The 14,783-nt window shown below is 39.5% G+C and overlaps 1 protein-coding gene across 6 annotated transcripts; it reads right to left on the reverse strand.

Moving 5' to 3' along the window:
* Window positions 1–892: 892 nt before the first annotated feature.
* LOC146508787 (uncharacterized) lies at window positions 893–11,964 on the reverse strand. 6 transcript variants are annotated; one of them, XM_085176862.1, is made up of 7 exons: window positions 11,788–11,964; window positions 9,115–9,211; window positions 6,856–6,950; window positions 5,419–6,216; window positions 3,337–3,534; window positions 2,715–2,925; window positions 893–2,525 (listed from the first exon to the last, which is right to left on the reverse strand). In XM_085176862.1, the coding sequence occupies exons 4-7, from the start codon at window positions 6,125–6,127 to the stop codon at window positions 2,273–2,275; spliced, it is 1,371 nt and encodes a 456-aa protein (XP_085032988.1). In that variant the 5' UTR covers window positions 6,128–6,216; window positions 6,856–6,950; window positions 9,115–9,211; window positions 11,788–11,964; the 3' UTR covers window positions 893–2,272. The 6 variants fall into 6 exon arrangements, with proteins under 6 accessions (XP_085032988.1, XP_085032990.1, XP_085032991.1 ...); XM_085176864.1 differs by lacking the exon at window positions 11,788–11,964 and adding an exon at window positions 10,489–10,818; XM_085176860.1 differs by lacking the exon at window positions 6,856–6,950 and having other exon boundaries at window positions 895–2,525; window positions 11,788–11,963.
* Between the last annotated feature and the right edge of the window lie 2,819 nt (window positions 11,965–14,783).

Genomic DNA, 14,783 nt, shown 5'->3' on the forward strand with positions numbered 1-14,783 from the left:
GCAGTGATGAATACACACAAAACTGTTGAAACACAGCAAAAAAAAAATTTTTATTACTTTTTTTTATGTTACTGCATGGTTTGGATTACTTGCTATGAGAAAGTTGTGACCTTAAGTCTGACCTTAATTTCAACACCAAACTCTTTTTTGGCCAACTGTGATTATTTCTGAACCCCTAAAATACTTGGTATCCAAGACACGGTGAGTCATGAGTTTGTAAACTCAGCTGAAAGATGTGCTAAACGTGGATAGCACCAATAAGAAACTGTAGCAACCAAGAACGACAACTTATTAGTAGCACTACACTGCAGCATATGAATAAGGAAAAAACCTCGTGCACTGCAGCTTACTGCACTTAACAAGTAGACACCCCCCCCCAGCATATCATCTGAGTGTCCACATGAATTTATGTAACAATGTAGTTAAGAAATATGGACAAAGCAACAGAAAAAAAACACTGCAGTGCATTGAAGCGTTCCTGTTCCTGAATAACGAGTCTGTTTTGAAAATACAGGAATAGAAAGTGTAGATACTTGTGTCAAAATTTAGGGAGTAAAAGTAAAAAGTAAATACTCAAGTAAAAATACCTGAAAATTCTACTTAAGCCCAGTTACAAAGTATTTTTACTTGTATTTGTTACTTTGGACTTCGTCTCTAACTTCGTCTTATTCATTTCATATTTAAGTAAACCACTGCAGTCTTCTACATTTGACTTATGAGAAAGACTTTTGTCAGATAACTGCATCTGTGCGTGTGTCATTTATACTCCTGTCTGGCAAATACCTAAATAAGACAGCTTTGTGTGTAATTGGATCTTTAAAACAAGCCTGTAAGCATGTAAGGACGTGTTAAGGAAGGTGATGCTTCTCATTGTTGAGGCCAATTAAAGGAGAACCAAATCATGTGTTGTTTCAAGCATCTACTCACTCAAGTCTGACATTTAAAGAACAAAATACATTTTTTATTGTTTTTCGTGTATTTTTTGTTCATACAACAACTGGGCAGGCTTGTGTGAACAGCAGGACAGATCATCGCTATCACTGTCTCATCCATCCTGGAGATGATCAAACAGCACTACATCCACAGTTTCCAGCATCATGTAGGACACCTTAAGTGGTTCCCACTGAGTTTTTTCACTCTTACCATCAGGGAGGAGATATAAAAGCTGCCCCCAAACAAAAACTTTTACATTTCTCATGGCTAGGTGCGTGATTTTATACTTGCAAAAAAAAAAAAAAAAAAAAAAAAAAAAAAAAAGAAAGAAAGAAAAAGAGGATTCAATCAAACAATACAATTCTTCAGAAAAAAGGGTTTGTATTAGAAAAAAATATATATATATAAAAGTTCACACAGCTTGTAAAAATTGTTTAACAATTACACATGCTTGGATCGACTATTCAAAAATAAGCACTGAATTAACAATCTGTTGCATTTCAGTGGAGCTACAAAGAAGCAGCTTCTTGCCTTTTCAATTCAGTTTGCTTGCTACTCAGTTTTGATGCTAATGGTTTGGGTTTGTTTTGTACTTTTGTTATTTGCTTTCCTTCTTTGTGCCAGAAACAAATAGATGAATGACTTCAGTTTTTCCAGTTCATTAAAAAAAAAAAAACAATAAAAAAAATCAGCCAGAGCAAAATCAATATGCAAACAGATCTATCATTTCTCCCCGTTTAAGAAAAAAGAAAACTACATTAAATGACCGTAAACGCAAAAACAAAATTAAATTTAAGGAAACTGATCTACAATTCATGTAAATCTAGAAAGATTATAATCCTCTACAAAGATCTACAACACAGTTCATGTAAATTTACCTCCTCATGCACCGGAAAAAGCTTTCTGATTAGGCCAACAGTTCAATAACTCATCTGCAGTAATGTGGCTTTTTTGTTGGCTTTGAAATATACATCTCAAGACTTCTCAGACTGCTCACATTTAGGGTCCCGCCTCTTAAGGGTGGTTTAAAGCTCACATGTCACATCCACTATCGCGCACTGGTGTTGCTTCGGCCGGTTGTGCAAATCTAGATTTTTTTAACATCACACCACTGCGTTGCGCTGCTGTGGCTGCCGCTGGGTTATAGACATCAGTGTATGATTGTACGATCGTGTCAGAATTCAGATTATAGTGAGCGTGATGTTGCAACAGTTTGAAAACATAAGAGAAAAAGAAAAAAATCTCTGCAGCGTCTCTGAGTCTGGTTGACTTCAGATGACATTGTTGTCTGAATGTCAGTGTCTATCATTTGGCAACTTGCGGCTTAACCGCGGTGTCTTTAGTCCCCTTCCCAAACACAATCACATTCTTGAAAAAGGTTTCTTTGTCGCATTGTGGTGATGATGTTGATCCTGTTCTCGGACAGCTCGTGCAGCTCTCTGATCAGCTCCTGCAAAAACGGACTCGGCCAGGGGTGGTCGTTGCGGTCACTTTTGAGAATGTACGAGCGCTCCACGATCAGCTCCAGCTGCTCGAGGTGTTTGAGATTGCTGAGGAGCAGGATGTCTCTTTTTGGTTCCTCAAGGAAATATCTATAGAAAAAGGGCAAAAATGAATGTTAAATAAATGAAGCAAGTTTAAGCCACCAACATTTTTTTTTAAATTGTCAGTCAGTACTGCATGAAGGTAATCAATGAAATGTAATCTGTAATAATTTCACTGAGCAATGCTATCTACAATAACAATAAATACTAAATATAAAATAAAAATCTGTATCTCACCGTATCCTGAGAGTCTTGAGCTTAGGAAATAGTGAGGGAAGCTTCTTGCAGAGACTGCCGGAGAAGCGGTTCTGATGCATGTCGAGGTGCTCAAGTTTCTTGACTTTCTTCGCGATGAAGCATAAATCCTTGAGTGATATGATCACTCTCAGCACCAGCCTGGTCACACGGGGTGGAAAAGTGGTTGTATAGAAAGCAAGAGAATTCCCACCTAAACAGACAGAAATCAGAAGAGTTACAGGAGGCAGTTTTGGCCTAAAGCTTGATCTTTTGCATTTTTAAAAAAAATTTGCTTCTTACTTTCACAAACAGGAAGAAGGAACAGGCAACACGTGGGACAAACAAAGTTTTCATCCCCCGTTTTCTGATGAGGAATTTTGTTGGAGAAAGTTTGTCCTGCTAACTAAGGATGTATACAGCATCAGAGTATTTACTAAAATGCTGGCAGGCAACCTATGAGCAAATACTAATACCTGCTTTTTAAAAATAAAACAATGAGTACTATAGTGCTGCTAGGACTTATGTGGCTAGTCTGGGCTACTGCTTTATTTTGTATATCAGGTCAAATTTGTGAAACTAAACTAAAAACAACAAAAACACATTGAACAATGGTGACACTCACCAATGATTTCCAGTGATTCTAGCTGTTGCAGATGACTCAGCCAGGACTGCAGACGACATTTGACGCCAATTTTTAGGTACCTATAGCGAACAGTCAGTGACTTCAGTGAGGTCAGTCCCCTCAGCGCGTTCTCAGACAGCATGGTTTCTGGGTAATTCACCAACTCCAGAGAAGTCAGTGCTGGGCCACCGTACGCTTCTACAGGACCAAATAATGGGAGCAAGTTAGTCAAACCTTTCATTACTTCTCTGCTAATAATTTGGAACAGTGGCTGATCTAACTGTCCCACCACTACGGGCTTAGGTAGTAAGTAAAACTCTGAATGGTGACTGATCAGTAAAGGACATCTTTAGTTAAGTTTATTAAGACCCTCATTAGTTGCAGCATCATAGTAGGGCTGGGCGATATGGCCTAAAATTCATATCGCGATATAATTTGAAGCATGTGCGGTAACGATATATATCACGATATATTCTTTTCTTCTGTATAACGTATTTTCCACACTATAAGGCACACTTAAAATCCTCTAATTTTCTCAAAAATCGAGAGTGTGCCTTATGTATGAATTCTGGTTGTGCTTACTGACCTCGAACCAATTTTGGTGTGCAGAAATCTGTTAAAAATGTTTTAGTACAACTTTGGTAAACCGCACTGCTTGATGGATTGTCAGAGCATTACGGCTGCCGTAGTCAGGAGCTTCGCTGAGTAATCTGGGTCCAAAACTCCGTCTGACTCAGGTCCCAAAGTCAAACGAACACTAAGAGTTAAAAACGGTTTAAATTCTTTAATCTTTAATAAAATCATCAGCATTGCTGATTTACCAGGTGTAACAATTAAGTTTAACATCCATGAAAACAGAAGTTATTAAATTTAACGGAGTTAGAAGTTAACAGGAAGTTAGCTTGCTAGTTTACACCTAAACATGACATACCATGTTCTGACTGAGAGATTTTTGAAACTAATTAGAACATACAGCTCTGCTACCACTTCCAACATAAATGAAGGCAGAAAACTAAACAGCAGTGGCGTTTGCAGGGTTACTGAAGTTGGACTACCTGGTATATAATGTTGTGCTACGTGATTGCTAGCGACACAGCTATGTTAGCATAACATTAGCACAGTGAAGCTGGAGGATGAACGACAACTTTTTTTCCACTCCATAAAAGTTAACGTGAGGGATTCTGGTGGTCAGGGACAGATGCAATCGCATAGCAGGATGCTATACACGGGGCAAACTTCAGTCAGGAGAACAACTGAGATTATTCATCCACAACACAAGCTTAGTTATTAATATACTGCAACAACATGGGAATAGAGCATCTGCGAGAGAATTCAACATTAATGAATCAATGTTACGGAAGTGGAGGAAGCGCAGTTTTTGGCTTTCCCTATATTTCAACGGTGCTTCATCTCTTTGCTATGACTGTCACTCGCCATAATTTGCAGATGATAATGGTTTTAGCCGCTGCAATACTTTCGACCAAAACAGGCGCAGCTTGATGACATCATCAACATGCGCTATCGCGATAGAGCGGTATAGTCAAAATCTCTATCGTTGGCCAAATTTATATAGTTTCTATCGTATATTGTTTATATCGCCCACCCCGACATCATAGCAACTATTCTTCCTCGTGTCACATGTGATCCAGCAACTCTTAGCAAGTTGACTATGTAAGACTGAAAAACTATGATAAACAGTATCATCCACTGTACTCAGTAATGTCTTTGATGCTGCAAGTTAGATACACAGCTAATAAATGTATGAAATTACTGAAAGCTGTCTGATTTTGTGACCTGCTGAGTCACAAAATATATTTGATTCAGTTACACAGCAGCTGTAAATGTTGTTTGGGGAGCAATTTAGCAGGTGAACCCACATGTAAAGTGTGATTTTCTCTTGATGAATGTTATTTTAACCCTGGAGAACCCATGGGGTCAGAGCCGACCCCATTGGTTTTCTAGGGAAACCATGGGATCAAATTTGACCCCATGGGTTCTCCAGGGTTAATATTTCAGGTGAAAACAAAATGTATAGTGGTTCTGATGCAGGGTTATAAAATGCTGTAAAGACACTAGACTTACCTGGGTCTTCTGGGTCTGGGGGATAAAAGTAGTCGTCGGGCAGTGGCACTTCTAACTTCTCTTTAATCTCCCAGGATAAGTGTTTCAGCTTCCTTAGGTTCAATAGCAAGTTATGGAAGGCCTTAGATGGCACTGATTCCACCACCTGCAGCTTTCCTTCAGCCTGCTGGTGAAACAGCAAATATTCCAGATTGAACAAGCGTGACACGCTGTTTACAAACTCAGCAGCGCTTGGCAGCTGGATGTTACACACACTCAGGTGAGTCAGCCGCTCTGCTAGCTGCCCAGTCTGACACTGCTGTAGCATTGGCTCGCTCCATGTGGCGTTTCGTATCCCGAGAGTCTTCAGGTTGGGGAAATCAGGCAGGTTGTTCACATTTATCTTCTTGTAATGCTGCTGTCCATCCATGCAGACAATAGTGGTGAGCCGTGGGAGGGACTTCACAAGGTGTTTCCAGTCTTTGAGCCTCAAACGTCGCACTGCAACACGGGTCACCCTGCGATACGTTAGTGTGTCCCAAAATCCAGCTGTGTAGCGTGGAAAGTTGGATAGGACCACCATGTGGTTCCGCCATAGGCATGGGTGGTCAATCAGCTTTTTGAGGACTTTGCAGCAGCAGCGTACCCTGTGCTTTTCCTGTGTGCTCAGGTAGCTGAACACCATGACCCAAACTTCGGGTGGCAGATGTGATAGCCACTTGACCCTCATGTTAACTTGTTGGAAGCCTCAGCTCCAGGCCTGTTTAACGTTCCTTTGGCCTAACTCCCTGCCTTCAAGTTTTTGAAGGCAGGCTGCACCTGAAAAGTTAACAACAATAACACTTTTACCATCCAGACTAAAATAATACAAAGAAGATACACAGAACTCGCTTAAGCGATCTCTCAAATAAGTTTGTTTTTGGCCAGTTACTCAAGAAAGTCTCTTGATGCATGCTCAGCCAGATATGGTCTGTTCAGTGGAGAAATGTTTCTCCCACTGAACAGAATCAACTTTTTGGTATTTCCTTACCTGGCTGTAGTCGAAGGACTACAGTCTTTAATTTATTTTAAAGACAAATATGACTGTGAATTCAAACATCATGGGCTAAATCCCTGAAAACAAAGCAGTATTGTATTAATCCAAGTTGTAGTCATATAGCCATTGTTTGGTAATTGGTGTCTAAACTATTTATACGGAAGTTGAAAGTTGTGCTGTGAAGAATGAAATCATTATATTGCTCCAAGAAAGCTATCCAGCATTTTTGTCAAAATGATTGCAAACACCTTTACCTTAGGGCAGATGTGGTAAAAGCATGCTGAAAATAATCATGTGGTAAAATTAACATCCATTCAAATACAATGCTTTCGCCAAATGTCCCTCCAATTTACAAATAAATGTAGATTTAACACATCTCTTTAGTGGCTGTATATAGTTCAAAAATAATTGTGATTTCTTACCTGGTAGAAACTCCTGGGAAAAATAAATTTGGTCTTATGCCTTCAAAAAACACATCCCCATGATCCTAAAGCCCAGAGGCAGAAGCTTTTCCAGCCTGCACGCTCAGAGTCAAATGAAAATGAGTGAGTATCTCTGATCTGAGCTTGCTGGTCCGTCCTGTTTATCTACAGGTTACAATCTACATGTGACCTTAGTAATCAGCCTTTTGTTTGTCCCTGAGTGTTTCAGTCTTGATTTTGTCACTAATCCTTTGTGTAGCGACAGACTCCTTGATCACCCAGATTGAAACCACACCTCAGTGATTGATTGCTGTCCTCTCCCTTCCTCCTCTGCAACATCATAAAAGTAAGGCTTTGGGAGAAGTCCAGGGTCGCTGTGTCTGAAAGCCCACCGTAAGCTTCAACAGTTCACACCTACCTACACCCTTATTCATGCGTTCCAAAGCATTCACCTCTTGGCTGGGGGTGTCAACGAGTCTCATATGACCTCAACAACAACTCTTGATGGCTGAAGCCCCACAAAAGAGTTAATGTCTGAATATCTAAACCCGTCAGCCATTTTCTTACAGACAAAGCAGCCAGAAATTTTTCTAAGTAATGAAAGACAGATGTTCATGTGAGAACACAAATGCTCATTACAGTCAGATCAGAAAAGAGTGATTAATCTGCCAGCTCGTGAAAAAAGTCTGTCCACGGATGTCCAGCAGTGTGAATGGGTCTGAGATTACTCAAACATTATTGGCAGTTCTTGTGTGAAAGAACTGTTAAAACAAAAATACCTTGAAGGATGTAAACAACTACAAAAAGACATGACTGGACTACAACAAGATACAAAATGTGTCCAGTTCTCTCTGTGATTACATTTGCAGTGATGTGTTGGCAAACAAATGTTGCTCGTCCATGCAGCACATCCTGAGCACTCCACTGATTATGAAGTAGAGAAAGAACGTTTTATTTGCAGTCCATGTAAAGTACTCAGCCTGTACTCTATTACTTAAGTATTAGGAGGAAAAATATTAACATCTAACAGAACTTTATAACTCAAAAGTCAGAAGCCAAACAGCTGAGACTATTTAGTCCTATCATATCCATCCATCCATTTTGTTCAGTCTGTAGATGGTTTCTGCAAGCTGATAATTATAGTGCATGTCAGCTCAAACAACATTTCTTATTCTGCAGTTTGCATATAAATATATTTCATGTCTTCAGAGGAACCCAAAGTTCTCGTTAGATGATGAGTTTAACGCTCATTCAGTGTGTTCCTTCCATAATAACACAAAGAGGTCTAGAAGATACAGAATAAACAACCATGTTTTCCTACTGAAACCGATCCAAAGCATGTAAGTAACGATCTGCTGATACTTTGAAACAAAGGTAGTGAGAGAGAAATGATCACTTATTTATCTACAGTTTACAATCTTTTCATCGCATGGCCGGGTGGGTCAACGACTCTCGATAGCTTGAGTCCCCACTAGGTGGTTAATGGCTGGGTATCTATAGCAGCCAGTTGTTTTCACACATGCAAAGAAACCACCAGCTTTTCTAGACATTAAAAGACAGATGTGCTTGTTAGAATAAAAACGTTAATCAAAGTCAGACCAGAAAACGGTGTTTGATCTGCCGGCTTCCTACAATAAAGTCTGTCCAAATATGTCCAGTGGTGAGAATGAGGCACAGCTTCGAACATAAAATGACTGAACCATCATTTCCAAGAGTTCTGGTAGAAGTGTAAACACATTCACACTTTCCCCCCACTATTTCATTTTGCTATTCATCTCTGTGGGTTTGCTACAGCATGCACACTATATTCAGAAAGAATTCGCATCCATAATTATTGCTAAACTATTGTATGTAAAAACAAAAAAAAATTTTTTACACTGAGCTGTACAAAAAGTTATGGCTCATCATTTTAGCTCATCGCTGATCAAAACTGAAAATATTCTAAAAAAGTAAATTACACTGGTAAACTGCAGACACAGATAAGAGACATCTTATAATTCTTTATCCTAGAAGTTGTAACATCACAAATTGCGGTGTAATCGCACCTAAAACATTAAACAGACTGTAACAAATCAGCCTAAATAAAGTAAAATAATTAAATAACTGGAAATTTGTTTGCGATTTAGCTCATTCTTTCCTGAATTTAAACATTAGCAGGGTTAAATGCATGCAAGCTGCAGGCTTTCTACTGTTACAAGTAAACATGCTATATCAGTTATTCATCATCCGTTTATAATATTAAACCGTTATCAGACTTACAGTGTAGATGCTCCTTTGAGAGGTCTTGACCGTTATTTCTTGACGAGCTGATCAAAGTGCTTTCTTGGCAGTTATGAGGGACATGATTGGTCAGCTCCTGGGAGGGACAAGGAAAGAGATTTAGTGCAATTGTATTTATGTAGTGCCAAATCACAACATCAGTTGCCTCTATGCTATGATAAAAGATAAAGACCCTACAATAATACTGAGAAAAGCCCAACAATCAGATGAGCAAGCACTTTGGTGACAATGAGAAGGAAACATTCATTTAAACAGGAAGAAATCTCCTGAAGAACCAGGCTCAGGGAGTGGGGACCATCTGCAGCCACTGGGTTAGGGAAGCTGATTGTTTTTAAATTTCATACTTTTCTTTCTTTTCTTTTTTAGCAATGCTATGCCAATGATATATGTAAATAATGAATATTAATGGCCAGGCGACGGGCGAGATGTAAACACAAATATCAAACATAGTCATTGCAAGCAGAAAGAAGAAACAAAACAAAAAAGGGCAACTAATTTGGTATATGTAATCCCAGATCAAGTAGAGGAAAAGCGTTGGATCACAGTCAGTACTTTGTTGCAGCACCTCTGACTTTCATAAAAAGGCAACCTGAAATCTTTAATTGGAATGTCTCATGACTAATCATTGAATGTCACTTTAATCCACAGTTGCTTTGGACTGTAAGTCTATGTCCTTGTGTTTAGGTGTTACTGCTGGTTATTTCTCATCCGTGTATTTCAGCCAACCAATTTCATATATTTCTGTCACAAACACTCTCCTGTCTGCCCATGTTTTATTTTTAAAAGCATGCTAATTTGAATTTTCTCCCTTCTATACAGTTATCTGCTCCACCTTAATGTGTCTAACCTGCATCTGTATTTAAGGTTTGTTTTACGTACCTTAGTTTCCTTCCAGATGTGTTCGCAGTGTTCTTTTAGTACTCCTCTCATGACAGTCTTCTAGTGTTTTTGCCTCTGCTTGCTTCATATTTCTCTGTTTGTGTGGTTGCATTGATTACCTTTGTCCTAACTCCTTTTTTTATCACAAAGAATTTGAACCTTAATCTCATCAATGGAGTTGCACATTTGGGTCTTATCAGTTGTTACACTGCTGAAAGGTCCTCCAGTATTTTGCAAGGAGAACTAAAAAGACACTTTAGAAATGTCTACCATTGCATTTTGGGGTAGCCTGTTTGTTTAGGGTCACTAGTCAGGCAGGACTCGAACAGTTCAGTGCGTTTATTTATTTACAGTAAATAACAGTTTTAACAGGAGATCAACCCCAGCAAAAGTCCTGGGCTTCCACACAACAGGGTTATTCCACAAATCCACACGGATCCAAAGATTCTCTCCCAAGAACACAAAACAGCTCACCGCTCTCCTGCAAAGGTCCCTCGTAGACAAGGAAACAGCAGGTAAGCTGCTTTTTTTTTTTGTTTGTTTTTTTGTCCCCACTTAGAGGCAAACAGCACAATCCCAGTGGTGAAGGAGCCAGACTTCACTAACTGGTTAAAACTCAACAATCCAACAAAGACTGCAGTGCTGCCACTACCTTAAGTGGTAGCACAAACAAGGACATCAGGAACAGGTGCGTGACTCCTCCAGGTGTGTGAGCCAGAAGGCGGGAACCAGAAGAAAGTCCCACTTCTGAACCAAAACCAACACATGCGCTCACACACTCGATAAAGGAGAGACATTAAAAACTGCATATAACTCCTGTACATCACACATGTTGGTGAGGTGATTGTTAGGATGAAAAGTAAACTATGATGAATCAAAGAGAGCTTTTTTACTCAACAATGCTAGCTCTCTTTGAGCACAATATGCAGACTTTAGCCCGAGGGTGGGGAACTCCAGGCCTCGAGGGCCGGTGTCCTGCAGGTTTTAGATCTCACCCTGGGTCAACACATCTGAATCAAATGATTAGTTCATTACCAGCCATCTGGAGAACTTCAAGACCTGTTGAGGAGGTAATTTGGTCATTTAAATCAGCTGTGTTGGATCAGGACACCGGCCCTTGAGGTTTAGAGTTGGACACCACAGAGCAAACAAAGCAGAACCAAAAACAGCTTGTTGTGCAGTCATTGGGGCACCCGTCAGCCTCCCGTTAAAGACCACAGACAACCCCACAATGTGGATAAACAAACAACCAGTAAATGCTGCTGGCCTCTCAGCTTGAAAAGCATTTTGTTACCAGGACGTGGACACGTTGGTGAACACGACAGAAGCTGTAGATTCTAATGGCTTCTCTCAGAAGATGAGGCTACAAAATGGCAGTAATTTACAGGATGGATGCCAACAGGAAATATTTTATGGGACCAAAGCTCTCGCCTAATGCTGTCTGAGCTGTAAGAAGAGAGATCACTTTCTCTTTGATAGAGTTGAATAGGTTTTTTTTTTTGTAAGAGTTCACTAGACCAGCACTGCTTCCTTGCTTGCCCTAACTGAATGCCACTGATGTGTTTTCATGCACGCCGCACATTAAATACAATAAACACACATTTTCCCCCAAACGTTTCATAATTAACATTTGTGCTTCCCCCCAGCCTCCCACATCTGGACTCAATCTGCCACTACAGATGAGCTTTACACTTCGCAGCTCAGACATTCTCTCTGTTTCTCTCCAGATTTTATCTGTCAATCCCCATATTCCCTCTCCGCAGCAGCTCTCACCTTTACTCCTCATCTTTTGCTTCACAAAGAAATATCCGGACCACGACTCGATGCATCACTATAACCGGTCCTCAGAGGGTGAATTTACTTTTGCCAGAAGCAATTTTTCTGGCCCTGAGGGCATCTACCTGCAGGATCACATTTAGGACACGATTCAGAGTGGTAACAGAGTCGTCTGTGAACGAGACAAGTCACCAGCTGGGTTTAATAAAACTAATGAAATGAGAATCTGAAGTGCTGAATGAACAAACTGTGTTGTGTTGAGGATTTTTTGGCGGTGCACACAGAGAGGGTGAGTGTGCAAAACATTTTTGGCTGTAATGCTGCATCTACTGCCACACATGAGGTCACTTTTGAAAGAGCTTGCCAACAAAATCGGTGCAAAAATAATTTTTCTCTGCAGAGTTGCAATGGGATCGCAACAAGAATTTTACTATAAGTAAGACAACATTAAGTTGATTAAATTAGCAAAGGTGAAGCAAAAGTGTCACCCCCAGAAACAGCCTTACTGATGGGATGTTTACACAACACTTAAAGTTACTGTGCAGTGTGAATGAACTGCAAATGTGATGCTTTTTCCCAAGTCAAAGCAAAAAAAGTTTTAAAAAAAACAGTTCAATCCCTTCCCTTGTTTCTGTTTGAGAAATGCGTGATCTACCAAATTTTATCACCTTAGCTGAAAATATTGGTGACACTCCCATTTCTTTTGTGCTTTACTTAACAAAACAAGCAGAAATAAGTGAGGCATAGCAACTTTTTCAACTGCTGCTACTAATTCCTAATAGCTTTTCCATTTTAAAGGTGTATTTATTTAAAAAAGGTTAAAATAGGTTTTCAGCAAGGCTGTTTTTGAAGAAGTGAAGAACTCTTCTGAGTCCACCCAGTTTCACTTTAGTCAGAACACCAGTCAACCGAGATTGACGCTGCTAATTTTCAAAGGTCATAACTGGGCCAGGGATGGCTTCTCTTAGCCTCATCCTGAACCTTCCCCTCCGCTTGTACACTCAGGGCACACGACTGGCATTTACTCTGCAGAGAGAGAACACATTAACACACATGTTCCTACCCACATGACCTCTGGGAAGACGTAAGTGTGACTTTTAGCATGTGGACCTGTGAGAAAAAGTGCATTAACCTCCTAAGACCCAAACTCTTCCACGACATGCATTTTTAATTTCTCTTTGATATTTGGGCATATTGGGGCCTGATGAATGTAAAAACAAAGAATTACCAGATTTATTTATTTTTTTTACCTTATTTTTGTTTTTAAGAAAAATGAGAGCCACAAATGAGGATATTCATTTAAAATTTTGATAGAACAGTAGCAGTATAATGTCCTCGTAAGTGGATATCAGGCCCATGTAGAGCAAAATTGAGTATTTTGGTCTAAATAACCCAAAATGTGATGTCCACATATGTGGACGGCAGGTCCTAGGAGGTTAAGGGTATATAACACCAATATCTCCATTATCACCACTGAACTGCATAATTCAATTCAGCATGTCACTGCAACTTTGACATTTTTTATCTTATAATACTAGGAATACCGTGAAGTAGTATCACTGTCAGCTATTTAGTAGCAATTGTTGCTGTTTTTGTAACTGCGAATTTTACAAGTTTGCTCTTTTGTCTTTTTAAAGTTCTATTTATGACTCAGAAAAATGGAGCTGTTACCGGCTGGAGCGACGAGCATAAACAGATTGTAAGAAAGAGGATATTGTAAAATATAGCTGACAAAACACGTTTTTGTTGCAGCCAAATCTCTAAGAAACAATCCTGAACTGTGTAATACTTGTATGTCCATCAGATGATGTTCACAAGGCCAAAAAGTGGCTTTAAAATGGTGAATAAAGTTAAAAACACCATTAATGACTCCATAACTCAACAAATTTGTTAAATACGTTTCAACATATTCAAATTCTACAAAACCCGGAAAGATTACTTTTATTTAATCGTACTCATGTGTGGCAAGCAAACTCATACAACTCTATGCGCTAACCTCATTTATATTGATAAATAAGGAGGAGAAAGCTAAGAGTAAGATGAGCACGCAAAAATATATTTGTAAAGTCAGCTCTATTTTCTCAGACTGCATACTAAAAGGTCTTGTCACTAAAAGGCAAATGTTTGAGCTCATGTGTCAAGTTAAAAGGCCCTTGTGTAAAACCCTCAACCACTTCTTTCCATCTCGTTGTCAGGCATTTTTGGTATGCATCAGCAATATGCAAATTGGTCCGTTTTTGTATCCTCGTTGGCAGGCAGCCGGCCTGTTTTAGGCTGGTTTCTGATGTGGAAACCAGTCAAGGACAGCAGGTTTTAGAGTTAGACTTTGTACTGGATGGCTGCCCATTTTAAATCAAAGGGAAATTAATCATGACTATTAACTCTGAATAGAGCTTCAGTTTAATATTCCATTGTGCTGTTATATAATATATCACCTATATGCTGATAAAAATGTTCACGTGCACTTTTTATTAGTTTGCTGAACTAACCAAGCATGTTGATGCTCCAGGCTAAATATTTAGTATGCTAAATCTAGCTCAAAGTTAGCCGCCCTGCTGAGGTGTCCTTCCAAGATGGCAAAACATCCAGACTTTAATGCTCTTGCAGTTTAAGTACTTAGCAGGTGTGTTCTTGGGAAGTCTTTGAGTAATGACTGCTGTCCAACCTGCAATTAATCAAGGGGCCTCAAGTGAAATTTCCACAGACCACCAGAGGGTCTACTTAGAGTGCAGACATGCTTTTCATCAGATTTTAACCACTGCCTGCAGCAACATCATAAAATAATGCCTGTATTTGTCTTAAAAACAATAAAAGAAGGCTGTTTTGTGGTTTCATGGTGGCAAGAAATTCAGAGGAAGGTTTGGCTCATGTAAAGTGGAAACAATGAATTCTGACTACTGGCTATAAGTTGTATCTACAAATACTATTAAGAACTATTCACAATTACATCCCTTTGACAAAAGCCAGTCAGTGTTATTGCGATGCAGGTTAGC

Source organism: Neolamprologus multifasciatus, chromosome 11 (genome assembly GCF_963576455.1).
Source record: "Neolamprologus multifasciatus chromosome 11, fNeoMul1.2, whole genome shotgun sequence".
Lineage (NCBI taxonomy): Eukaryota > Metazoa > Chordata > Actinopteri > Cichliformes > Cichlidae > Neolamprologus > Neolamprologus multifasciatus.

Bases quoted from the DNA above. Each gene is read 5' to 3' on its own strand.
- LOC146508787 (XM_085176862.1), bottom strand. From the start codon at position 6,127: ATGAGGGTCAAGTGGCTATCACATCTGCCACCCGAAGTTTGGGTCATG. The intron at 3,535-5,418 runs GTAAGTCTAGTG...TTGGTCCTGTAG, and splicing joins CCCAGACCCAGAAGACCCAG to AAGCGTACGGTGGCCCAGCA. The intron at 2,526-2,714 runs GTGAGATACAGA...CTTTTTCTATAG, and splicing joins CTCAAGACTCTCAGGATACG to ATATTTCCTTGAGGAACCAA.